General features: G+C 53.3%; 9 protein-coding genes across 9 annotated transcripts; 4 read left to right on the forward strand and 5 right to left on the reverse strand.

Annotated features, from left to right (window-relative positions):
* Positions 1-82: 82 nt before the first annotated feature.
* Positions 83-2,035, forward strand: HAS1 (ATP-dependent RNA helicase; the record flags this gene model as incomplete). Its single annotated transcript, XM_003844670.1, has 3 exons — positions 83-591; positions 640-1,673; positions 1,737-2,035. The coding sequence occupies 3 exons, from the start codon at positions 83-85 to the stop codon at positions 2,033-2,035; spliced, it is 1,842 nt and encodes a 613-aa protein (XP_003844718.1).
* An 812-nt stretch (positions 2,036-2,847) lies between these two features.
* Positions 2,848-3,114, reverse strand: IAQ61_003056 (uncharacterized protein; the record flags this gene model as incomplete). Its single annotated transcript, XM_003844671.1, has 1 exon — positions 2,848-3,114. One exon carries the CDS (start codon positions 3,112-3,114, stop codon positions 2,848-2,850), a length of 267 nt encoding a protein of 88 aa, XP_003844719.1.
* Positions 3,115-4,238: 1,124 nt separating this feature from the next.
* On the forward strand, positions 4,239-9,756 carry IAQ61_003057 (uncharacterized protein; the record flags this gene model as incomplete). Its single annotated transcript, XM_003844672.2, has 3 exons — positions 4,239-9,371; positions 9,444-9,630; positions 9,701-9,756. Coding segments are annotated over 3 exons (5,376 nt in total), but the record flags the coding sequence as incomplete, so codon positions are not given.
* A 925-nt stretch (positions 9,757-10,681) lies between these two features.
* Positions 10,682-11,050, reverse strand: IAQ61_003058 (uncharacterized protein; the record flags this gene model as incomplete). The annotated part of the gene is made up of 1 exon (XM_066095814.1): positions 10,682-11,050. One exon carries the CDS (start codon positions 11,048-11,050, stop codon positions 10,682-10,684), a length of 369 nt encoding a protein of 122 aa, XP_065954059.1.
* A 291-nt stretch (positions 11,051-11,341) lies between these two features.
* On the reverse strand, positions 11,342-11,662 carry IAQ61_003059 (uncharacterized protein; the record flags this gene model as incomplete). Its single annotated transcript, XM_066095815.1, has 1 exon — positions 11,342-11,662. The coding sequence occupies one exon, from the start codon at positions 11,660-11,662 to the stop codon at positions 11,342-11,344; it is 321 nt and encodes a 106-aa protein (XP_065954060.1).
* Positions 11,663-12,952: 1,290 nt separating this feature from the next.
* Positions 12,953-18,177, reverse strand: IAQ61_003060 (uncharacterized protein). The gene is given in 4 exon segments (XM_066095816.1): positions 12,953-13,355; positions 13,419-17,595; positions 17,610-17,642; positions 17,671-18,177. 4 exon segments carry the CDS (start codon positions 17,751-17,753, stop codon positions 13,203-13,205), a joined length of 4,446 nt encoding a protein of 1,481 aa, XP_065954061.1. The 5' UTR covers positions 17,754-18,177; the 3' UTR covers positions 12,953-13,202.
* Positions 18,178-18,722: 545 nt separating this feature from the next.
* IAQ61_003061 (uncharacterized protein) lies at positions 18,723-21,197 on the forward strand (the record flags this gene model as incomplete). The annotated part of the gene is made up of 3 exons (XM_066095817.1): positions 18,723-19,344; positions 19,402-19,749; positions 19,819-21,197. The coding sequence occupies exons 1-3, from the start codon at positions 19,335-19,337 to the stop codon at positions 21,195-21,197; spliced, it is 1,737 nt and encodes a 578-aa protein (XP_065954062.1). The 5' UTR covers positions 18,723-19,334.
* Positions 21,198-21,301: 104 nt separating this feature from the next.
* Positions 21,302-21,874, forward strand: IAQ61_003062 (uncharacterized protein; the record flags this gene model as incomplete). The annotated part of the gene is made up of 3 exons (XM_066095818.1): positions 21,302-21,454; positions 21,561-21,586; positions 21,706-21,874. 3 exons carry the CDS (start codon positions 21,302-21,304, stop codon positions 21,872-21,874), a joined length of 348 nt encoding a protein of 115 aa, XP_065954063.1.
* Positions 21,875-21,894: 20 nt separating this feature from the next.
* Positions 21,895-24,799, reverse strand: IAQ61_003063 (uncharacterized protein). The gene is made up of 5 exons (XM_066095819.1): positions 24,515-24,799; positions 23,602-24,459; positions 23,422-23,555; positions 23,177-23,367; positions 21,895-23,102 (listed from the first exon to the last, which is right to left on the reverse strand). The coding sequence occupies exons 2-5, from the start codon at positions 24,161-24,163 to the stop codon at positions 22,316-22,318; spliced, it is 1,674 nt and encodes a 557-aa protein (XP_065954064.1). The 5' UTR covers positions 24,164-24,459; positions 24,515-24,799; the 3' UTR covers positions 21,895-22,315.
* Positions 24,800-25,087: the final 288 nt, after the last annotated feature.

A 25,087-nucleotide genomic window follows, 5' to 3' on the forward strand; every position in this document is an offset into this window, starting at 1 on the left:
TGAGAGCTAGCTCCAATGTCGCAAAAAAAGTTGTCCGCGAAACGCTTCCCACCTGAACATATACTTTCCACGATCCCACAACATGACGACCACCGAAATCGATAGCAAGAAGCGCAAGCGCAAGCACAAGAGCAAGAAGAGCGAAGAATCTACAGAACCTGTTGCACAGAGTAATGGCGCAACGAAAAGCGAGAAGCCGCGCAAGAAGTCCAAGAAGGAGCACACACCCGAGCCTGAGACTGAGGACGTAGAGGTAGAAGAAGCAGGTGAAGATGGCGCAGAGAGCGACATCGGGGAAGACGAGGCGCAAATCAACGCAGAGTTGAAGCAAATCGCTGCAAAGGCCAAGAGCGCAAGAGAAAACGCCAATGACGAGGCGGAAGAAGAGGCAGACGACAGGCACATTAGCGGCGCGAACGGCGAAGCGTTGGGTCAAAACGATCTTTTGTCGGGTACCTCGATGCCTAGCATGGAAAACCCTACCAAGTTCTCGGAGCTGAACTTGTCGGACCGCACGATGGAGGCTATCAAGAACATGGGCTTCGAGACCATGACGGAGATTCAACAGAAGACGATTCCTCCTCTACTAAGGTAAGAACTTCAGCCGCTCTCACAGAAGCAGTTGCTAACGGCTCCAAGTGGAAAGGATGTGCTCGGTGCAGCGAAGACGGGCAGTGGCAAGACGCTTGCTTTCCTCATCCCCGCCATCGAAATGCTATCGGCCATGAGATTCAAGCCGCGAAACGGTACTGGAGTGATTGTCGTGTCTCCCACACGTGAACTAGCGTTACAAATATTCGGTGTTGCCCGTGAGCTTATGGAGAAGCACTCACAGACGTTTGGCATCGTCATTGGTGGCGCAAATCGAAGAGCAGAGGCGGAGAAGCTGGTCAAGGGGGTCAACTTGCTGATTGCGACACCGGGGCGTCTGCTTGATCACTTGCACAACACTCAAGGCTTCGTTTTCAAGAATCTCAAAAGCTTGATCATCGACGAGGCGGATCGTATTCTGGAAGTGGGATTCGAAGATGAAATGCGGAGTGTAATCAAGATCCTACCATCGGACAGGCAGACTATGCTCTTCTCTGCGACACAAACTACAAAGGTCGAGGACCTGGCGCGCATCTCGTTGAAGCCAGGCCCACTGTACATCAACGTGGATTACCGGAAGGAGCACTCTACGGTCGAAGGACTTGAGCAAGGCTACGTGATCTGCGACTCGGACACGCGGTTCAGGCTGCTCTTCAGCTTTCTCAAGAAGCATCAGAAGAAGAAGGTGATAGTCTTCTTTTCCAGTTGCAATTCGGTGAAATTCTACGCCGAGCTGCTCAACTACATTGATTTGCCCGTGCTGGAGCTGCATGGCAAGCTCAAGCAACAAGTGCGCACGAACCGGTTCTTTGAATTCTGTAACGCGACTTCTGGCACGCTCATCTGTACGGATGTGGCAGCACGAGGGTTGGACATTCCCGAGGTAGACTGGGTCATTCAGTTTGATCCACCGGATGACCCGCGCGACTACATTCACCGAGTCGGTCGAACGGCAAGAGGCTCAGACGGCAAGGGCAGGAGTCTGATGTTCCTGCTGCCATCCGAGATTGGTTTCCTGAAGCTGCTCAAGGAGGCCCGTGTTCCTCTTGTAGAGTTTGAGCTACCAGCCAACAAGATTCTGAGTAAGCTCCTCTGTCGGACATGTTTTTTTTTGTGTTGGTTTCTTCCTAGCTGACCATGTACAGACATTCAATCGCAACTGGAAGCACTCATCTCGAAGAATTACTACCTCAACAAATCGGCCAAGGATGGGTACCGGTCCTATCTACAAGCGTACGCGTCGCACAGCCTGCGATCTGTTTTTGACGTGCACAAGCTGGATCTGGTCAAGGTTGCAAAGAGCTTTGGCTTCTCGACACCGCCCAGAATCGACATCAGCTTGGGGGCCAGTCTGGGCCGAGACAAGAAGGCAGAAGGCAGACGGGCGTACGGAAGTCAGCCGCAGCAGGGCAGGCGGCCGATGAAGCCCGGAAAACGATTCTAGTTCTAGGGGGGTGGATGGGCAGAGAGAATGAAGTAACTTGGGTGTTTGAGAGAATGTGTGGGCATTGCAGGTGTACACGGCGTTGCCAAAAAGCGGGTTCGAGGGGGGACGTCTATGTGTAGTTCGCTGTAGTAACAATGGACCAAGCCAGGATTCGGACGGCTTGGCTTCGTCAGTCGTCTCTTGAATGAAGTACAGTACTCGAATGCGGCCGTGTTTCCATACAGGCTATGCCATGTCCATGCCAGCCTTACAGAGAGAGGAGCCAGTTTGCCATGTGGAAGAAGGACGTGGGTAGAGTTAGTTTAGGTCGACCAATGAGACTTGGATGCAGATGCGCTGTCAAAAGGCCAGCAGCCAATAGCCAATCAGACAACCACAAGAGGCCAAAAAAAAAACAGTCGGGCCCTGTGGCGCCCATGCCCCGAAATGAGCTGGGACGCCTCTGGGCAACATCGGCCTGGTAAGGATGGAAAAGAGGGGAGGAGGGAGGAGGGAGGAGGGTAGAGTAGGTATGGGGTCGCGCACGACGAAAGGAGATTCAGACGGGCCAGAGAGGGACAAGAAAAAGCAGCGGTGAGCGCTCCCGGGGTTGGGGAACAGTACCGTACTGAGTAGAGTACTTGATGTTGGGCGCTTGGCAGATGTGATGGATCCATGGAGGATCATGGGTGCTGTACCATAGAGTATGAAACGCTCGACTTGGGTTGGTCGTTGGCGAGAATGGCTGTTGGCGGCCGTGTACATGTGGTGTGTTCAATCCATGTACCTGTGTAGGTACCGGACTGTACTTATCGTGGGTACCAGTTGGGCTAAGGTCCTTGGGGCACGGTACCGTACCGGTAGAGATGGACGGCCAGCTCCAGCCTCCTCTTTGCTTTCCAGCCACTCCACCCAAAGGCGACAAGAGACTTGGTTGCTGCAGGTGCGGGTGCAGCGGCCGGGTAGCTGCAACCTGGTACTGCCTGCACGGCGGGTCTGTCTGGATGTACGACTTGCGACTTGCGACTTGCGACTTGCGACCTGCGTCTTTGCCGGCTCCACGAGGGGATTGGGGCGCTACACGTAGGCACTGCCATGTCAGGGAGAAATAACGTCGGGGCTGGAAGGTGGCTGGGTACGGTGGTTTATCTACTAGCTGTCCCCGTTGATATACGGTACATACCTACCTAGCTAGTTGGCTAATTGAATCATCTGCGGCTGAGGTGTGGTGGTGATGATGTTCTCTGGATAGACTGGGTACCTACGTTAGCATGTTCTCGTGGAAGGGTCGAGTTGATGATGGATCCGACTCGTCTCGCCTCCAAGACTTGCGGCATGGTGACATGTTCCAAGATAGATCCAACAGGGCCACATGATGGGCACCTATCCTATGTACATACTTTAGGGTACTGCCAACTGGTAGGTCTACCTAGAGCAGACGAGGGCGGCTTGCGGGAGATTAGAGTTAGCGCCTGGCAGGGATGGCTGTGTTGTTCGCTGGCTGTGACCCAGCCTCTCTCTCTCTCTCTCTCTCTCTCTCTCTCTTCTCTCTTCTCTCTTCTCTCTTCTCTCTTCTCTCTTCTCTCTTCTCTCTTCTCTCTTCTCTCTTCTCTCCGTTACCGCACCGCCCCAGTGACGGACTGCTGGCTGCCAACTTCCCCTCCTCCACCACCTCCTCCGTCACCACAACCACCATCTTTTTCCTCACTGTGTGCAGCCCGTTGTCTGGCGAAAGTTGGTGTTTCTTCCCCCCCCCCCCCCCCCACACCCGTTCTTCTACCTACCCTACCTATCTCTCTACCTGGCTGGCAAAGCAGTGCTAACCACACACCTGCCTGCCTACTTCAGCTCTCGCTAGACCGCCTGGCGCCCAACTCGCCATTGTTACAGACAGTCGCACGCCCCATTGCGGCACTGCTCTACTCTGCTCTGTCCTGCTGTCACCATCACTGCCCTCATCCGCAGTCCCTTTTTCTGCTGCCATGCCATAACGGTTGCTCGTTGCCCACCAGATCTTCTCCCCCCACTCACCCCGGTCGTGCGCCCATGTAAATCGGTCCCCCCTCCCCAAAACCAAAAAGTCGCACCAGTACCATCTTCCAGGTCGCGCAAACGAGAAACAGCCAGCCACGCAAACTGCGCTCCCACCTAATTCCTCCCCCCAAGTCGTCCCCCAGTTTCCCCCCTCCCCTCATGTTCGTATACCGTCGCCTTCACGTAGACCTTCCACGAGGAACAACAGTCCCCATGTCTCCAGTCAGCCGCCCCGCCTTCTAAGAATCTTCAGGATTCTATCATGGGTCCTGACAGTCAACGGCCTCCCCTCCCAGCACCTACTGATCCCTCCACACTCGATTCTGCAGACGAATCCAATCTGAGAGACGACGTCGATACCAACGTCTCGGCGCGCACCGACAAATCATCCTACTCCGTCCCCGAAGACGGCACCCCAATCACCATCAACACGAGCAAAGCCCAGGGTGGAACGATCAAAAAGTTCCCCTCGCAGACCTCCTTGCTCATCGAGTACTTCGAGGCCGGCCCGACAGAGGGCTTAGTCCACTCGCGCCCCCGCGTCCGCGTAAGGGTCACACCATCGTCGCGCAGAACCGCAAACAAGGTCGGCAACGACCAGGTCCACATCGCACAGACGACCCATCACGCGCGCAAGCCCGCGTACATACGCCGCATTTCACTCGGCAGCAAGCCACGTGACGAGGTAATCGATACCCGGACCACAGACTACTCGGACATTTCTAACTTCTCGTTGCTTCCGCCAGTGGAAATCGAGGTCTTGCAGAACCATAGCGATATATCCAGCGACGGCGACCGATTTCATCTCATGCCCTCGGACGTCTCTTCGATGCCTCCGGACAGTCTCCTGGGCGAAAAGGTGGAGATTCTGCCTCCTGGTAGGCGGAGGAGCAGGAGTCTAGAGAGAGAGACCGTCACCGAGTCTGTCTCTGTCCTCTCCGACGCCCCCGACACCTTGAAGGCGCCCAAGCACCAGCGCAGTAGAAGCTTGAGCAAGGACCGCATTACACAGCGCGTCATGGAGAAGCTAGCAGCACAGCAGGCGGCCGCCGAAGTCGGCATCGCAAGAGCCAAGGAAAGTCGCTCACGCACCAAGACCACGACGAAACACAGCAAGGAGGAGCTTGCCTCGTCTCGAAAATCACATCGACGCAGCAAGGACGTTGAAGAAGGAAGCGCCCTGAGCGGGACGGATTCCAGCCTCCTATCCTCGAATGCTGATCGTCGATCGGGCCTTGGACACTCTGCCCGCTCAGTTGTGTCTGGCACATCCTCTGTTGTCAATCCGAAACTGGTGGCGACGGTCGAAGATGCCATCAAGCGTCTCATTCTTCCTGAGCTGAATGCATTGAAGGAGGAGAATCGCAGTTCCAGAAACCGCGACAAATTCGATGATATTCGCAAAGCCAGTGCCACCTATGAGACGCTGGATTCGACCAGCTCACGCGATCCATCTCGGCGGCGCGTCTCCAAATCTTCAAGCGCCCCCAAACTGTCACATGGCGCAAAGCCCAAGGTGGTGCTCAACCGCAGTGCCGACGATCCTGGGACCGTCCTTTCTGGCGGTGGTCATTCGAGTCGAAAAGGTGAGCGTCGATCTAGTCGTGGTTCAACCTCGGATCGTAGCTATGCCGAGTCAACTACTCGCGAGGAGAAATCGTCTGGTCATCGCAGGAAGAGCAGCAAAGACAAAGACGGTACTTCATCACGAGACAAGGCTTTGGCTGGTCTTGCAGGTGCTGGTCTCACAGCAGCAGCGCTCAAGCATCACACGTCTCACGAAGAGAAGCGAGAGGAGCGCAGGCACAGTAAGCATCGCTCCTCCCGAGTCAGTGGAAGCCGTTCTGCAAGTGTGACCGAAAGCGAGGACGTTGCCTTTTTGAAAGCGGGCGTGCCTCCACTTCCCTTTGGCGCAAGTGAACTTCAATCCGAACTCACTCGCGAATCTATTCTGTCCGCCGACACCGAAACCAAGGAAAGGCCCGAGTCGCGAGACTCGCGTTCATCGAGAAGCAGCACGTTCATCGAGACGCCGCTGCTTGAGGTTTCGCGTGGCTACGTTTCGCCCGGTCCACGAACACCCTCTCGCACACCGAATGCACTTCAACAAACCTTGAAGACGGCACATAGCAACCGCTCCACCGGTGAGGTGCGCCTACCAATGACCCCCAAAAGTGATCGCAGCTACACTTCGCGGACTCGAGAGACCACACAGGCTAGCTTGGAAGCTACAGCAGCAGCCAAAGTTCGTGCAATCGAGCGCTCCGAGCCGCATGCGTCGGAATACGAGATTGAAAGCGAAAGCCCAAATCGAGGAGTCAGCCCCATCCAGAGTGAAGCAAGTTATCGTGAAGAGGATGTCGCGAATGGCTCGCCTCGACGCCGGCGATCCTTCCAAAGTAGAGTCTCAGTATCATCTCTTGGGGAGCATTTTGAAGGACGCCAATCCAAACTCTCCATTGCGTCGATGGAATCGACCGCAAGCACCAAAGCTGCACGAACGCGTAAACGTCCCCAAGGCGTCACCCTAGAAAGCAAGCGTTCGATACTCGGCGATTCCGGGTCACCGGGAGCTGCTGAAGACTTCTTTGAAAAGAATCACGAGCAGAATGAGATGTACAGACGACAGCTAGAGGACCGTTCAGAGTTATCGCCTGTCAACTACAACCGCATGACGCAATATACAGACGACAGTGTAGGAGTGGAATACCTGGACCAAGATAACAAGGTAATCGCTCCCGATGAACAGAATCTCCAAAAGGTCGGCTCGAATCCGGAGTACGTCCACACGCCACTCGCAGTTGAATCTGCAGTCGCGTCTTTACACGATCCTTCCACCATGAGCGTCCGATCATCCAACATGTCAAGTCCGATCAAGAAGAGCAGGCTCTCACAAGTTAGCCCAAGCCCACTGGGAGAATACGTGCAAACCCATGAGGTTCCTCAGAGCCAACAGTGGGGCACTATTCGCGACAGAGCTGAAGCATTGATGAAGCAAGGCAGCGCGAACAACTCGCCTAGACAGTCTATTGCGCAGTCCATTGATGAACAACCTCAAATGCATCACAGTGCCTTTCCAGCAGGAAAAGATGAGGCCATGCCCGAGATTGGGTATGGGATATCTGACAACGAGTCCGAAGTCGACACCAATCCGTCCATTATCCAAGGACCAATTGGCGGTGTAGACGGATACCACAACGATCAGAAGAAAGAATTTCTACGACACCAAGACGACCGGGATCGGACACCCACATCTTTCAATAAGGGTGCCGCTGTCGGAACCGGGACTGGCGCTGCAGCTATTGCTGCTGCCGCTGCTTATCATTTGCGCGACCAAAGTCCTGGTTCATTCGACGACGATGACAACCGCCGCCGCCATCAGGCTACTGTGCAAGATGATTATGATGAATCCGCCCTAGGTGAGCAACAATACGACCAGTCAGGTTACGCACAGAGCAACCGGACGCCGTTGTCAGGCCCGACTGGCTGGAAAGACGAGGGCTACCAGTCGGCTAACCAACGTGAAGCCTATACGCCCCAGAACCGTCCGCACTCGAAGAGTTTTGACGATGATGGGTACGGGGACGAGTACGACGGTGGCGATCTTGGTGGCCCAGACTTGTTTTCCAACTCCAAGCACCAACGACAAGCCAGCGGCAACTCTCACGGTCTTCAATCACCGCTCTATGATGCGGCTACTGGAAAGGGCATGGACCGCATTCAGTCCAAGGATATTGTGGCGCTCATGGATCACCTCACTGTACGCGATGCACAGCGCAATGCTCGTGATACCGAGATCTTGGTCACTCTCGTACGCAGCGCGGCTGAAATGCGGAACCAGCTTGATGAGATGAAGCAGTTCATCAAGGTCCAGGACAATATGATTATGGGTACCACAGATAAGAGGATCGGACTCGCTGAGCAACGCATACTGGGCGGCCCTCGTCCTCAGCCAATGGCATCTTTGCGTGTCAACAAATCGTCTTCGGACGCTGCTGATGCTGGTGAGAAGAAGAAGAGCGTCTTCAAGCGTGCTCTCAAGGGTTTGAGCATGAAGGGCGACAGCGACATGAAGAATATTGAGTCCATGTTGATGCAACTGCTCGATGAGATGGAAGGCCTGAAGCAGTCACACCAGCTCGCCCTGGACCAACAGGCCAGGTCAAACAGCCTCACTTCTTACGAAAACTTGAGGGCAAGCGGTGCGAGCGCAGACCCTGGCTACGAGCCCGAAGGCCGTGCCAACACTGCATCATCCCCAAATCAGTCTGGCTTTCTCTCGAACCCATCAACATCACGACGCATTCAGGACCTTCATTCTGGTTACGATGTTTTGCCGACCAACCGCATTAGCACAGTACATGAAGAGGATGACGAGGAGTATGAGGAGCGCGATGCCCAGTATGAGAATACGGAGCGCATGACCACGCCAACACAAGAGGCCTTCCACCAGAAGAACGGTTTGCAACAGACCCCACCTCAGGCCTCACGAGGGATTCGTGAGCCTTCGAGCCAGGACGATACTCCGAAGCGCAAGCACAAGTCCAACTCGTCATCCATCTTTGGTATGCCCAAGATTTCAAGGTGGTCCAAGACAACATCGTCTACGAACAACGAGAGTCTTCCGCGAAACAGCGGATCTGGCGACAAGCGACCATACTCTGCTCACTCGAGATCCAGCTCTCAAAACAGCGAAGACTATGACGACTACGATGACTACGAATTGCGTGCGGACGACAGGCTCCGCTCCAACTCTTCCCTCGCCAAAGACGAGGGGGGTTCAATGCGATCCGTGCGATCCCCATCACCGCTCATCCCAGAAGAGCATCTGCAGTACGAAATGGAAGACCCCAAATACCAGGCTCACCGTAATTCCCTGAACCTTCAGCACCCCCAGCCCCGCGCTGGCCCGACCGGGCGCCACCAAAGCCATCTCGAGACCCAGGCTCAGATCTACGAGCCCATCACCTCGCCTGACTACGATTCATGGGGCAGCATGCCAGCGCTTGCACGTAATCGTCTATCCGGTGGAGGAGCGCACCAATACGGCGGCAACTTGTCCCCCATCTCCTCTGATGGCGGATACAGCCAGCACTCTGCTTCCGAACAACAGCAGCAGCAGCAGCAACAAGCGCCACCACGGCCCCCCAAGATTGTAGATGACGGTCCACTTATCCCACCGCAGCAGACGCTTGCGGGATACGGACAGACGAGGCAGATGTATAGCAGCCCCAATGAGTTTGGGAGTCAGGGTGTCCTAACGCCATTGGCGCCCATTGCTGAGGTGCGTTACTCGCTTGAGACGGACAGGGGGCATCGCGTGAGTTCTTAGCCCTGGCCGTCGGCATGGATACCAGAAGAGACGATTTACTGATTGCTTGTGGCATTACAGATGTCGCCAGCGCCCAGCCCTCGCCCCAGCACTGGCAATCTAAGGAATGGCGCAATGGACAGCCCTCAGCGCAAAATCACGGGCCCGAGACCAATGGGAAATTCAAGGAGTCCGGCACCGCAACAGCAGCAACAGCAGAGTCCATTGCAGCACTCTGACACTGTCATCAGGCGGAAACCCATCCATGGTGAGTGCAATCCCCGGCCGGCGATGACGAAGTTGTAGTGTTCTTCAAACGCAGACTAATGCCGATATAGATGATGAGGAGAGTCTGTTGAGCTACGTGAGCAGTAATGAATCCGAGACGTTTTGAGCAAAGACATGATGGACTCGGCCGCGCAGTCAAAAGGGCCGCCGCAGCAGAGTCTATGACGAAGCCATTGGCCACTTGACGGAAGATTGGTTTCCTGGCCTCATGATTAGCCCTCGTCGTACCACTATGTACAGCACCGGGTGCGGGTGGTCGGTTTTTTTTTGGTTCGGCTATCATGCGCATGAATGTGTGGGCGGAGAGTATAATTCGGACTCTGTTCCCCTTTTCTTTTGGCTGGCCTAGCCCACGTGCAACACTGATTCAAATCCCCCATACCCACACCCGCCAAATGACTGCCGTAAACCCCCAGACTCGGGGGAATGTATGCTCGTAACCTTGATTCGGCATGGCGCGGCTAATTATTTTTCCAACTTTCCCTCAATGGCGTAATCTGGATGTTTTTGAAACGTTTTTCCTTTTTTTGAGCGAGATTTTGTGGTGGGGTTTGATGTGATGCAGTATGACATGATATGTTATGACATGGCATGACATGACGGTTCTGGCATGTGGGAAAGGGCAGGCAAGGATGGAGAGTGAGCGCGGTGTGTAATTGCGATTGCAATTTTCATGATTTTCCTCATGGTCATCGGTCATCGAGAGTGAGAAAAAAAAATGGGAAGGAGAGTTTGATGCGTGCATACTTGATCTTTGGGCTTGTGAAATTGTAGGCGTGAGATTGGCATAGTTCGGTGTGTTGTAGATGGATGTCTGCAAGGTCAAAGGGATTTACAGCAAAGTTGTACATTTCCGTGACCGTCTAGGAAATGACCATGTATCGAGTGCTTACTCACGCATCCTGTAGTATCCCTAGGCGCGCCTCGTGGAATATACTAGGACAAAGATCCAATCATTGCATCGTGAGACATGGAGACTCTGACCAGCAAACTAGCTCTGCGCATATGCCAAAGCATAATGTCGACTCGACTCAAAGACTCATGACCCTACTCCAGTCATTGCCCGGATTAACAGCCCGCTTGATTCTTGCCATGCCTTGTTGTTCCTGGCGCTGACCGTCCTCCTCGCCCATATCCTCCATAGCCTCGTCTTCGTCACCGTCGTGTTCCATGTCGGGGAGTGCGTCGAGGAGATTGGCGGTTGCGAAGATGTCGTCGTCAATGAGAGTCAGGGGGGGTGCCGAAGTGGAGGCCAGGCATGGGCGCGATGACGGCTTGCAACAGGATGTTGTTCTTGGCGCACGGGGCGATGCGTTCGGTATCGTAGAGGAAGGTTTGGGGCGGCTGGTTGTGGGTTGAAGGGTCAAGGACTTGGGGATTTTGTGGATGGGCAGTGGCATTCATCTCATTGGTGTTGTCGGCAGCTTCTTCCCGAGTCTTACCCTTGTGGCGACGACGACGACGACGACGACGGCGCTGTGGTGTAAGTGGTTTGGTTCTAGGAGGTGCTATCAAGTCCATATACATCTGAGATGCTGGTGTGATCTTGTCCCAATGTTCCTTGCGAAGAACATCAACATGCTCGGCGCAAAGCGTGAAGACGCAAGTTCTCAGCTTGTCCGCGCACGACGAAGCTGCTTAGATCTCTCTTGAGCAGAGATACAAACCCGGCCTGATGCTTTACCGGGTGCTCAAGATTTGCGACGGCAGGGTGCTTTTGGTATTCTAGACAGGCCTTCATGTACGCCTCCTCGGTCTCGTACAGCTTGTCCGTTAACGTACACGGATCTCCTTGAAGAACGTACAGAATTTTCTGTGTCTCTCGACGTTTGAGGTGAATAAGCAAGGATGACCTCGTCCGGCCAATGCCGGAGACGTAGCTTGGTATCACCTTGGGCGTAGCTCATTATCATGCCACGATAGTGAAGATGTCCGGCAAAGGTGGCAGCAAAAGGCACATCTGGCTTGCCGGTTGTACCAGCCCTGTTAGATACGTTAGTGAAGTTGGACATATTCCACGGAAAATACACACACGGTGGAAATGGGAATTGATCATTCTGAGTACCATGGAGAGTCGAGTCGAGAGAGAGCGTCAGGTTCGCACGCAGGGTTAAAGGGGCTGCTTTAAATTGCGATCAAGTACAGCACCCAAAGGCTTCTTGCAATTGTGACTTACATACTTTGGTGGCTAAGGGCGTATTATCAGTGCTCAATCCATTTTACTTTTAGTGGCCATGTGCGTTGTTGGGGCTGCCACTTGCGCCGATGCTAGAATTCCTATGGCTGCGGTGTGGCTGCGATGCTGTTGATTACGATTTTGCTCTTTTTGTCGCACCTCAAGCTCCTCCGCGCCGAAGCTCCATCGCCTACAATTACTTAGCCTCACCCGAATGTGTAGGCTTAGCTCGATTTTACCTGATACCTGGCCTCGGAGCAGTGTCAGGCTCACATGGAATTTAGCGTCAGACTTGACATTGCAAACGCTCTGTTATATATGTCAATCAGCTGCCCGCCTTTTCTTGTTTTCTTACGCCTGCCCCCCACCATACCTGCAGGCGTAGATGAGAATGACATTAGTTTGTGGTAACTAGCCTGCTTCGCCTGCGGAGCTTCTAAGCATCGAGGACAAGAGAGTTCTACAAGCTGTACACCACGTCTTTGACAGTTGGAAACGAGAGAGAGAGAGAGAGTGAGAGAGAATGAGACACGTGACTCACAAGTGCGATTAACAGATTCAAAGGAATATGAGAATAATATTTCAGATGTTCGACGATCATAGCAATCTAAGGACAAGCATTGAGAATTTTGTGTCGAGTCGATCGCCGTTCCCCTCGCCACGAAATTGAGATTAAGAATGACCGACAGGAGAAATGGTAAGATATATCAAGAAGAAAATAAGAGGAAAGGAACTCTGAGCTTGCGCATGCAGCTTACGAACAACGTATGCAATGATCTGTAGGTATAAAAGACAACGACACCTGCGAACAGGGCCTCGACGCCAACACAGTCACATGATACACATCACACGGAAATAAACGACACTAAAATCAGTACCACATAGTTCCAGAGAGTTGGCGATGGAATAATCGCCATTGGTGATGGAGTGAGAAATGCGGCAGGACTCAGAAGTTCAAGGAGTGAGGTTAGAATTCGGTCGCACACCATCCCATGTCAGGAATCGCGCTCCCGCACTTCACTTGGCAAATCACCTCCGCACATGCACGTTCTCCAGCATTGGCCAACATGGCAGTTTTTAATCCTCTGAAAACCAACTATGCAAATTGGGCACTTCGCAATTTGGCTCAAAGCGTGGTTGATGGGTTCATGTGGCTGCGATGTATAAATTGTCATTTCATATTTGAAATGATACGCGTATATACTTCCCGCCCATCGTAATAGCCACTAGAACATCGAACCTCCCACTTTTTTTTGAATCAACATAACGCCTCTTCATGCTATCATCCACTCTGGGCATCGTATTGGAACATTTCTCACGTGTCCTATCATCACACGTGACTGGCGTGATGTGAAAAAAAAAAAATTAAATCGACTTTACAAAGCCTCCCACCCATCCTCAAACATCAATTTCTTCTCCTGCAAATGATGCTTCTTGAGTCCCAGGGGTCTGACGACTTGCATCGCACCTGTGCCCAGCTTGACGCTTTGGCCCATGATGATGCATTCTGAAACACCGTCGATAGTATCCTAATCTCTGTGTTAGCTATGGTCTTTGCGCACCAACAAAGCGAGTGGATGAGTGCAACATACCGTCTTGCCCCTCGCAGCCGCCTCGAAAAGATGATCAGGCGTCTTCTCGAAACTGGCCAGCTGCAACACACTGTCCCTCGTCTTCTGCAGTCCAAAGCGTGTGATACCGTATACATCGCCCTTGAACGTCATCACATCAGCCAACAACTGCATGTGGCGCGGGTCAATGTCCATGTTACCCATCACATCCCCGATTTCGCGGACAATGGTGGCCCGGGCTGCTTCAATCCCCAGGACAGTGCGGACTTCCATGATGTGATTTGATTTGGTTTTATAGGGTTCGATGCCAGGCGTCGTCATGCACTCGCGGAATCCGTACCCTTCAACGAGCAACTGGCATTCGTATTCTCCTTGGGCATTGGGCGATGAATCCTTCTTGATGATGGCACGAGTGCAGTCTGGGTAGCCTTTGATTACGACGTCGGAAATGAGGGCCTTGACATGTTGTACGCGTTCGAAGAATTCCTTGTGGTTCTTGGTTGTTTTGACGGGACGTTTCTTTGCACTTGCAGGGTCGGGGATCTCGACGCGAATCAGCGAGTTTGAGATGCGTACTGCAGCGCCAGCTTTGCCCCATTTGAGCGGTTTGTGTTTGTTGATTGCTCTTATGATTTCACCGGGCTGCACGTCAATGAATAGTTTGTTGGCCGTGTCCCAGTCAATACGCATGGCAATATATGCGCCATTAGGGTGCCAAACATCTTCCACATAGGATATGATGTCGCGGAGATACGTCTTCTCGACACGCGCTTTGACCATACGGGCAGCAGATTCCGAGACTTTGTTGGAAAGTTCGCAGGTGATGACGGGAGTGGAGATGGTGGAAGAAGCGTTGATGATTTCTTTGATACGAGGAACACCTTGAGTGATGGACATGCCAGCAACACCAGCAAAATGAAAAGTCTTTAGCGTCATCTGCGTACCAGGTTCTCCAATAGATTGGGCACCGATGGCTCCAACGGCGTGTCCAGGCTGAACGCGTGAGCGGTGGTATTTAGTCAAACATAGAGTGATGAAAGCATCGAGCGCGCGTTGCGAAATCTTTGCGATTCCATCGGCCAGACTGTATTTCTCCAGGTCCCGTTCATCCCTTGGCACATTGGGTTCTGTGATCCCAAGGTACGCCAAAGTGGTTTCCAGTTTCCCAGCTTTCTTGAAGATGTAGTCTTGCACAGTGTCAAGGAAGTCGCGCACAGACTCCTTCTGGTCGATTCCAGCGTCGCTCTTGTCGCGATAGTCAAGCTTAGTCACATCATCAAGCTTATACCGCGGGTATTTGTTACGCTCCGCGTTGAGCTTTGCCTCGGTGTATTTTCGAACCTCTCCTGGAGACAAGGTAGGCTCACTGTTATCCCAAGTGGAGGTGACTGCGTGCGAAAAGGTTCTGTCAAAATGTACAGGCTTGGCTTTGCCCTCCATATCCACAGGATCAAGATTGTCGTCTCCATACTGGAATTGCACAACGGTACCAGACGAGTTGCGTACCGTGTCATCGTACTGTGCCGACAAGTCCTCCAAGGACTTCATCAGCCGTCTACTCATATATCCCGTCTCGGCGGTTTTGACAGCTGTATCGACCAGACCTTCACGACCACTCATGGCGTGGAAGATGAATTCAGATGGAGTGAGACCCGAGAAGAAACTGTTACTGACGAAACCCTTGGACGCAGGTTGACGTGCAGCCTTGGGGAAATGAGGCAGTGTTCGATGGTGGAATCCATCAGCAACACGCGCACCACCAATCATTTGCTGTCCGACGGAAGCCACCATCTGTGAGACATTGATGTTGGACCCCTTGGAGCCGCACTTTGCCATCAACAGCGGAGAGTTCCATCTGCTGAGCTCTTCAAAACAGATGTCACCAGCTGCTTGTCGGACGCCAGACAAGATACCACCGATCCTATTCTCCATTGTCTGCTCTTCATCACAACCAGCATCGCGCTGTAGTTTCCCTTCTTTGAAATCCATGATCAGCTTGTCGCACTTTGCGTACGCTTCTTCTACTAGTGCCTGCTTCTTCTGCACCAGCTTCTCGCCCGGGGTAACATCGCTGATTCCAAGAGAGAAGCCGTTATTGGTAAGCCATCGTGCGGAAAGACGAGAGAGGCGGTTCATGCCCTGCACGGCATGGTCGGGACCGAAATCTCGCATCATGACATAGAAGACCGAGTCTTTCTTACCGTCGCCGACCGTGGCTTTATCCATGACACCGCACATAACCTCAGAGTTCCGAATGACGAGGTAGGCATCGTTTTCGTTGAGGTCGGGGCTTTGGCCAGGCGTGTTCTTGAACTGCTTGCAGGCAGCCTCGAGGTTGACAAGCACTCTTGATGCCTTGTTAGGTCGCATCAACAAGTTGAATACTTGCTTGCCTGTCCAGAGAGCTTGCGGTTTCCATACAACAGGTGGTGGTATCTCAATGGGGAGTGTCAAGCCGGTGTCCGGGTCGTAAGCCCCATCGCCGTTGAACATGTAGTTGACGATCTGACAAAAGGTCCGTCGATCGTAGAAGTTGTTCTTATTACTCAGTAGGTAGGCCGCGGTGATGAAATCTTGAATGGCAGCAATGATGGGTGTTCCGTTCTTGGGTGTGGCCAAATTGTACTTGACTCCCATGAGTTCGGTCGCCTCAGTACGGGCCTCTTCGGTTTGAGGAACGTGCAGATTCATTTCGTCACCATCGAAATCAGCATTGTAGGGATTACAGACGCACTCATTGAGTCGGAAGGTCCGCCACGGTCGTATCTTGGCCCGATGACTCAGAATACTGAGCTTGTGTAGGGAGGGTTGTCTGTTGAAGAGAACAATGTCACCATCTTCTATGTGACGCTCGACGATGTCGCCAATCTTGAGCCGCTTAGCAGGCCCCTCGAGCTTTTCACCACGTTTGGCATGGCGCGAAAGGGCAATGAGGGAGATTTTGCCTCTGTCCTTATTGGGACCTTCATCCGTCAAGATGTAATTGGCGCCAGGGTACTCGTTGGCACCGTTCTTGACCAGTCTCCTCAACTTGTCAATGTTGTATCTCGTTGCTTTCTCGGGATACGTCAGGTTCTTGGCAATGCGCTCCGGTACGGCGACCTCGTCAATACTGAGATTTGGATCCGGGCCAATAACGGTACGTCCTGAGAAGTCGACACGCTTTCCCGACAGATTCTGGCGGAAGCGACCTCCCTTGCCCTTGAGTCTCTGGGAGAAACCTCTCATCGTCTTTTGCAGACCTTGCTGTTTCAGGCCAGGGGCGTCGCTGTTGATGTACATGGCGATTTGCAGCTGCAAGAAGTCCCACTGCTCCATAAGAATCTGCAGAGGGAAACCTCGGGCCAGGCCAGCGCGTATGATGCTGCTGATGTGGCAAATGTCTCCAATCTTGTTGGTAACATCATCTTCGGTCGCACCACCTTCCTGCATGACCGAGGGTCGAAGGGCGACTGGGGGCACAGGCATGTATTCCCAAATCAACATCTCGGGTCGAGCATCCTCGGGTATCATGGCCAGCAATTCACAGTCTTCTGGCGAGATCTTCTTGAACAGGTTCAGCACTCTCAGCGGGTGCATGTCATCCACGGCCTTTTTCAAGTGTTTGTCGAGATCTGGGTTGGCCGCTTTTGCCGCCTCGAACGACTGGTCGAATTCGATCTTGCCGGCTGGGGCCTTCTTTTGCTTGGCGGTAGAGCGATTGTAGGCATCGTAGCGGTTGTGGATAATCTTGAGGGGATGAGCGGGCACCTTGCGCACGGTACCCTGGAGGGCACCGCAGTACGGGCACGTCTTCTTTTTGCGACAGTCTTCGAGAATCTTTTTGGATATGGCGGTGCGGCGCAGCGTGTCCATGTCGGGTCTGCGCATGCTCCGCAGGTACTTTCTCCGCTCCGTCTCGTCCAGCAAGACTCGTGAGCAGTCCTTGCATATGCAGTTTAGCACTTCGATGATGTGCTTGAGGTAGCCGACGTGGAACGCCGGCAGGGCCAGTTTGATGTGGCCAAAGTGGCCGTTGCACTTGTCCAGGCCCTCTCCGCAGGTGCCGCAGGTGCCCGTCTTGCTCGATATGCCCATGTGAATGTCCATGGGCCCGTTGGCCGTGAGGGTGCGCTCATTGTTGGCAGCGGGGGCGAGGTCGTAGACATTGCGGTCCGAGACTTCGAGGACGGCCTGGTTGACAATGTCCTGGTTCGAGCTGGAGAAGTTTACGTTACTACGGTCTGTTCTGGCATGGTTGTATTACTGCATTAGGGAGAGGGGTATGGCGTACTATATGCCGAACTGGATGTGCTTGATGCGCGCGGGGATGCGGTCCACGACCTGCTGCTTGGCCGAGGTGCGCGGTGCCTCCATGATGCGTGGCAAGCGCTCGCTGTAGTGTTCGTCGTCGTCGTCGTCGTCGTCGTCGTCGTCGTCGCGGTGATCGTGGCGATAGTCCTCTTGGTAGTCCTCGTGGTTTTGCTGCTACTGCTGCTGCTGCTGCTGCTGTTGCTTGGGGGTTGGATAGAAGTCGGCCTGTGATCGCGTGCTATCGTATTCGGTCGCGGTGTTCTGGCATGGTTTTGGTCGCCAATTTCGTTGTCGGGTGAGTCATGTTCTAGGGCGGCGCAAAGAGTCCAAAGAGACAAACTGGTCGTCGTCCTCAGTCGCGCGCCGCTGAAGATTTTGGGTGGGGCACCTTTTGCTCCCGCCGGCCGCTAACCAGGCCTTAGCACAAGACGGTAACTTACAACTAGAGTACGTCCACTAGAGCTTGATTGCACCCACAGCATGTTTGAGCACAAGCAAGGCAAGGCTAATGCAGCCTGATAAGCCGATAAGCTCCCCCACCGTGAGACCAAGGGAAGGCGCGGGGTCACGGTCCACCCCCCCCTCCCCCCTCGCCCCTTCCCCTCATCATGCCCATCTACTACTCTATCTTCCAGTAGGCAACAGCGCTTGGGTTGAGCCTTCGTTCTTCCTGTTGGTTGCCCTCTCATCCCCTGCCTGCCTAACTCACTCGTAGCTGCCCGTCCAGTCACTTGTGCCTGCCCCTCCCAGTTACGCGTGCCTGCCCCTCCCAGTTACGCGTGCCTGCCCCTCCCAGTTACGCGTGCCTGCCGGTCGATTCACTCACTCGTTACCTCCTGCCTGCCCAGCTGTGTACAACCGTACGCATCTAGAGTAACTGTGTAGCGTGTAGTAGCTATCTACTCTACTACTATACCTGCCTACGTAACCTTCAGAACCCCGCGGTCACCGTGTCACATGACGAGCCTATTCCAGAGTAGTAGGTATGTACCCTACTCTACTACTGCCTCAAACCTTACATGTAACCCACTCCAACCACCTACCACCATCCTCCACTCTACGCACCAGATGAGCCTGGCAGTCTCGTCTACTCACCCATACCTAGTACCCATCTTTAGATTGGCAACCCGCCATCACTTCTGAATCACATGACACCAGCACTCACAGTGCTCCATCTGGCCATCGTCCAACACAAGTGACGTTGTCGCCTTGATTACGATTACATAGTACCTCTCTTTGCTACCACCCACCGCTTACCTACTGCTACCGCCGCATCTTGACCCACGCTGTCACGGGGCACTCTCTTTCTCTTTCTCCCTCCCTCCCTCTCTCTCTCTCTCTCTCTCTCTCACACACACACATATATCACCCATTGCAGCCCAGCCCAGCCCCGCTTGTTTGCTGGCTGACTGGCTGTCACCGTGAAACACGTCAATCGTCCTCTTTACTTATTCTCCAGAACAAAGTACACGCAGACGCACAGTCCGGTCCTGCCCCTCCCTTGACCTCCTGCTGCCTCTGCTGCTAACATCCACCGTACTCGACACCCAGTGAAGCACAACCTGCCGCGTCTGCCACCCCTCCTAGATTCACCACCACCACCACCGCCACCTCTACTGCCGTTGCCCCTCATCATTCAGCACCATGTCCGACAGTGAGCATGTCCCCACTACCCACCAACCAAAACCCCCGTCGAGTACTGATTCGCTAGCCTTCCACATTGTCCTAAGGGATCTCCATCGTCATGACAGCTTTGAAACGCGCGAATTCGACTTGCCCTTGGACTCCACCTACCCCATCGGCCGGGCCTCCAAGAGCCTATCCAAACGTGCCCTGATGCCTGCGCCGCACAATGCCTTCATCGACAGCCCCGTCATCTCGCGCGAGCACGCCGTCTTGTCTGCTAGACTGTACAATGGCACCCCACAAGTCTACCTTACTGACAGCGGCTCTATGCACGGCACCATGCTGAATGGTCGTAAGCTGCTGCCAAACCAACCCAACATCCTTGTCTCTGGCGATATGTTGCAGTTCGGTGTCGACGTCAACCGTAATGAGGGTACGTCTCGCCGTGAGCATCTCCCATCCTCTCCCGCAGCAAGCACAACCGACTCACTCTTACCCACAGACTATTTTGTCGCCCGCAAATATCGGTTCGAGGCCCGATTGGCACCTCCCTACTCGCTCGGCTTCGTCGTTCCTGACGCTGAGAGCGAAGAGGAAAATATCGATCCCCGTGATCAACATGGCAGCAAGCTGAACCCTCTGATCCTCGACGACTCCGACGTTGGCTGCGATGAAAGCGGGGAAGCTCACGAGAAGGAACAGAAAGAAGAAGAAGACATGACTGTGGTCAACACTGCAGAGCCAGAACCCTCGAAGCTCGGTAGCTTGGACCTTGACGGTGGTCATGAGCACGTCGGCATCCACAATGAAGCCTATCCCGAACCCGACACACACACAACACCAGTAATTGAAGAGCAGTCGGAGGAAGAGGAAAGCGTCCAGTACTCCAGTGACAATGAAGACTGCCAAGGTTTCGATGCCGCATCCAATGAAGACACGGAAAGCGCCGTCAACTCCGAAGGGCATCATTCCTCTGAGCCAGAGATGCCCGATTCAGATGATGACGATGCGTCGTCGGCTCTTGCATCCCGGCCACTTCATCTCGAATCGGGAGCAGTTTCGACTTACGCGGACTTTCCATATGGTGGTGCCACCATAGGCGAGTCTCGGAATGCTTTCACACTTGACCAAGACGAGGGAGTGCCCAAATCATCGCTTCATAATAACCTATTCGGTCGACCCCCGGACACATTTGAGAGCGCTGCTTCGACCATGCCACCTCAACCTACCGTGCTCTGTGGGGAGCCTTCAACCATGTTCACAAAGATCGATCAGCGCGTTAACCGTGACTGGTCAGACTTTGTGCACTTCCAAGGACACTACATGGGCACAAACTATGGCGAGCGTCCTTCTTTGTTCAGTCCAGCACCACCTCCACCGCCGCCGCCCTTTAGTGAACATATGGAGTTCTACTCATGCCCCCTAAACTTTGGTGATGGCACAGATTCCGCTCATCAAGCTCTTAGCCTCCAAACACCGCCTCCAATGCCGGCGTCAGAAGTGATTGCTTCGACTCCGCAGCCTGTGCGCAGGACCAAGGTTACTATCGAGGAAATTGTAGAGGACCAGCCACCGACACCGGAGTCAGTCAACAACATGAAGCGCAAGGCAGACGTCCTTGAGGAAAGGGAGGATCAGCAGCAGACAGTGGTGATAGAAGACTCACCCATTGTTCCTCAAGAGCCGACTTTGACCGCCAGCCAAGTCGTTGATGCTCAGGCTGAGCAGACAGCAGCTCTGGTTGCGCAACGTCCCAAGAAGCAGCCCAGATCGGTCATCGCCAAAGTGGGCCTCACGGCAAAGTATCTCGGACTCGGAACGGCTGGCGCTTTCGCTGCCTTTACTGCGCTGTCTACTCTGCCTGATGCATTCTTTGTGTGAGTTTGGTCTTATTTCTGACGATTTTTTCCTTTTACTTGATTATTCCCTTTATCGTCGCAGGCGTCTGTAATCTCCATGGGCCGGGTATATCCCACGGTGCAGTCATGATGGGCTCTTATGAACTTGTCGGCAAGGCTGTCTCTACATGGGATACTGGTGAACATGCAGGACTCGGCGTTTCTTTTGAGAGTAATCAGATTTGGTACGCTGCTCAAGTTGTGCATGTTTTTTTAGGTTCAGGTCGCGGGCTAGGTGTAGTAATGAGATCAATGTCAATGTCGTATATCTAGTTTGTCCCCTGTGTGCAGTCGAGTAAAGTGTTGACGGCATATTCTTTCTAGACAATATCCTCCTCGTGTTCAGTATCCACAGAGTTTTGACGTACGGTGGTACCTAGGATGCGAATGCAAAGTACCATGGCATGCACACCAACTGCACATACAGTCACACCTCACGACTACACAATAATTCTACCACCCCTTACAGGCATGTAAAACTTTGGACGCAGTTCAAGGACGATGGAATTATTTGGTCGGGATGTGGTGGGTAGTTTCGATACCACAGAGTCAAAATCAAACCAACGTCAAAGTCTACTCAACGTCGAAATCAAATCAACATCAAAATTCTCCAGTCATGAGCAGGAAAAGAAAGACTACAACGCCGTGGAAGAAGTGTGATGTCAGAAAAAAATGAAGCGGATTAATACACATTGTCCTGCATATGTAATTCCCCCTTGTATATATATCTCTCTCTCTCTATTCAAGGTGCAAACAATGCACAGACTATGCTCTGCGCGACACCGCGTGCGCGGTTTACCTTGTCTCTTTTTTCTCTTTTTTCTTCCTGGAGAGTATGGACGGGAGGACTTGGAGGTATGCGGTATGTTTATCAGCCTTGGGGTGAGGGTAGGGGGAGATGGCGTAAAAGGTGCTGGCTGCCTCGCTGTTCAACGGCCATGGTGATTGACCTCCAGTCCTTGATATAGATAGAGGTACCTACAGCGCTGATCACACAAGCCGGTATTCCCCCCCGCCTCCAGTCCAAAATCTCCACACCCATCAGATCAAACCCAACCGAAATGCTACCTCGCCCCCCGCAAAAGCCCACCCAAGCAGCACTCACGGCGCATCCTCGAGCGCCGGCACGACACCCCGACGAACACGCAAAAACGTGTATAAAGCGAGCACCGCACCATCGACTCGACCAAGCGGCACCGAAACGGCTGCTCGAATGGCATGCAGCGCGAAAAACTTTCTCGCTTGTGATACATCGGATATGGTGTCTTTGTTGCGAAACTCACATCCACGATTTCTGCCACGACCTGCTAGTTGCGAGGGCACGAGCGACCATGACGCCACGGCGCCGACAAGACAGGTCCATAAAAAACAGCCACGCAGTTCCTCGCTCCAGTATGCACTTGTATTTGTGCGCATCAGGGCTGTGTGCAGCGCGGTGACGAGGGCGTGGTACTCGAGACGTGGTGGGGAAGGCTGGAGCTTGCGCTTAAGCGCAGGGGAAGCGTGGGTGCGACGAGCCGGTAAGATGGGCCAACAGTACAGTGAGGCAGCTAGCCGGCAACTTTCGTAGATCCAATCGGGCGCGGCGTCGTCGGCCGTCGAGGCGCGTGAGAGGAGGTGTGTGTGGAGGTGCTGGGAGCGGGTGGTGCAGGGTGATGAGGGAGGAGAGTGTGCTAGGAGACTGTTTGTGTAAATGTGCATTTCACTGAGGATCTGGAAGGTAGGCAGGGAGCAGTGGTTGAGGAGGTCGAGGACATTACCCTGTGGTGCGCAGAGTGGGGAGATTAGGTGTGCACTGTTACCGGGGAGGATAGAGATGCGGTGGTGGGCTGCGGGTGGGAGCACGAGGGCATCCTGGCCTCTTAGTAATGCGAATATGAGGGAGAGTCTGTAGATGGCAATGTTATGAAAAGGCCTGGTAAATGGTGTGGCAGAAGCGTCCAGGCGGACGGACGGACGTACATGGTCATGAAAGCTGCCAGTGGAGGAGAGAGCTGGGTGACGCCGGCAGCGAGCTGGTTCAAGCCAGATTGGTGGACCTCGAAGACGGATTCTTTCAAATCTCCGATTTCGCTAATCAGGAGAAGAAGTATGCTTGCAATGGTGATGGTAGGATCTTCAGTGCGGAGCCGGTCGCTGATCATTCGAAGGACCTAGGGTATGCCATCAGAGGGAATTTCTACGGCATATTGCACGTAGAGGCTCACCTTTGATTTTGCGGAGACAGTGAGTGCACTGTCGTGTAAAAGACCGTCGCCAAGGTCCTGGTAGACGCATGCTGCACTTGCGTGGCTGAGGAAGGACATGTGAGCGCTACATAGGCTTCGCATCCAGTCTAGATCTAGTACAGCATGAGAAGCAGTCGAACTGAGAGAGTATACACGTACCATGGCATAAGAGTGGAGTGATTTCGATGTACTCTTGCTGTAGAGTTTCCCATGACTCTGGTATTGATTCATCCAAGGTGTCAAGGGCATGTGTCTGGGCTATTGCAAACACTGGCGTCGTACTAGGAACGCTTGTGACTTCTGTCATTGAGAAGATGCGAGTTGCAAGAGACCTGAAAGGATCCACTGGAAGCGATTCTAGAGCCAATGAAGGTAGTCCATAGGTCAAGTCCCCGCTGTGATGTTGTGATGCAGGCGATGCAAGAGCCAAGGCATCTGTAGGAGTACGGCAGCTGAAGGTGAACGGGTTTGGGCTTCGTGACTGATGGGAACGGCTCCTGCTTTGCTCTCCAGCACTACTACTCTCTGAGGGTAATGGCTCCGTGTGCTCACGATGCTTGTACATGACATGAGATCGGACATTTCTCATGGTCTGTTCATCCTTAAACCTATCCGGATGGCTAGCCACAACGAACTGTAGCGGTGGCCCGGGTGCCAGGGGAGGTCTTCGTTTTCTATTCGATCGTTTCTTCACTGTGGAGGACTTGGTCCGTGGAGCCATAGCTGTTGCTAAAAATTGGCAGAAGTGAAAATATGTCTGACCTGTGCGAGCAAGACCTACTCTGTAGCTTTCATCGAGACTCTCAACGGTGATAGCAGGATGGTGGTCGACATATGAGCCATCGCCCTAGCTGGATAACGTAAGATCCAGGTACGTATCGATCAACTTGGTCACCGTCTGATAGAGTAGCAGTAGCAAGCCACGCTCAGAAATGTACGCCCCGAATCGTGTACCTATTCGACATCATGCCTTTGAATAAACGCTCAAGAGTGTTCCCGGAGTCAAGTCTCACTGAACTAGGGCAATATCAGGACTACAAACGAGTCAAACAGCGTAGGGATGGTAGCTGACTTCAACATGCCAATAACCTCTACCGAGATCTGTCTGACACACCGGTCGGCGCAGTCTTCCATGGTCATGGAGAAGGGCGGTGGGGTCGAAAATCGGTACCTTGTAAGGCGCGACTACATGGCGGAGCTGTGCAAACGTCGTAACATGTTGTGCATGTGAGTTGGACCTTGGTTCGGGAATAGCAAGGCGTGAAAGTCACAAGCACAATACGGTTCTTAGCCGGTGTTGGTGCAAGCCAGTGGTTCTGCAGACAAATGGTCGATCTAGTGGTCATTCTCAGTACAGTGTACAGCTTGACACCGTGAAGGGATTGGTCTGACGGGAGATCCTGTCAACGTTGAACTGATCTGACCCTTGTTCTTTGACTACTAGTAGCCTCTAGGCAGAGCAGAAGCTTCCATGGGCTGCTACACTCTACGAAGCAAAGCATTCAGCGTCAATTTCCCGATTTCCCAGTGATATACACTTGAGATGGCAAACAGAAGATGAGGGAAAGGGAACGTATAGGTGAAGACGCTTGTTCCTCAAGCAGTGCAGCCCCATTTGCCTTGTTCGGATATAGAGCGTACAGAC

This window comes from Plenodomus lingam, assembly GCF_022343315.1.
Source record: "Plenodomus lingam strain CAN1 chromosome Unknown contig_17, whole genome shotgun sequence".
Taxonomy (NCBI): Eukaryota; Fungi; Ascomycota; class Dothideomycetes; order Pleosporales; family Leptosphaeriaceae; genus Plenodomus; species Plenodomus lingam.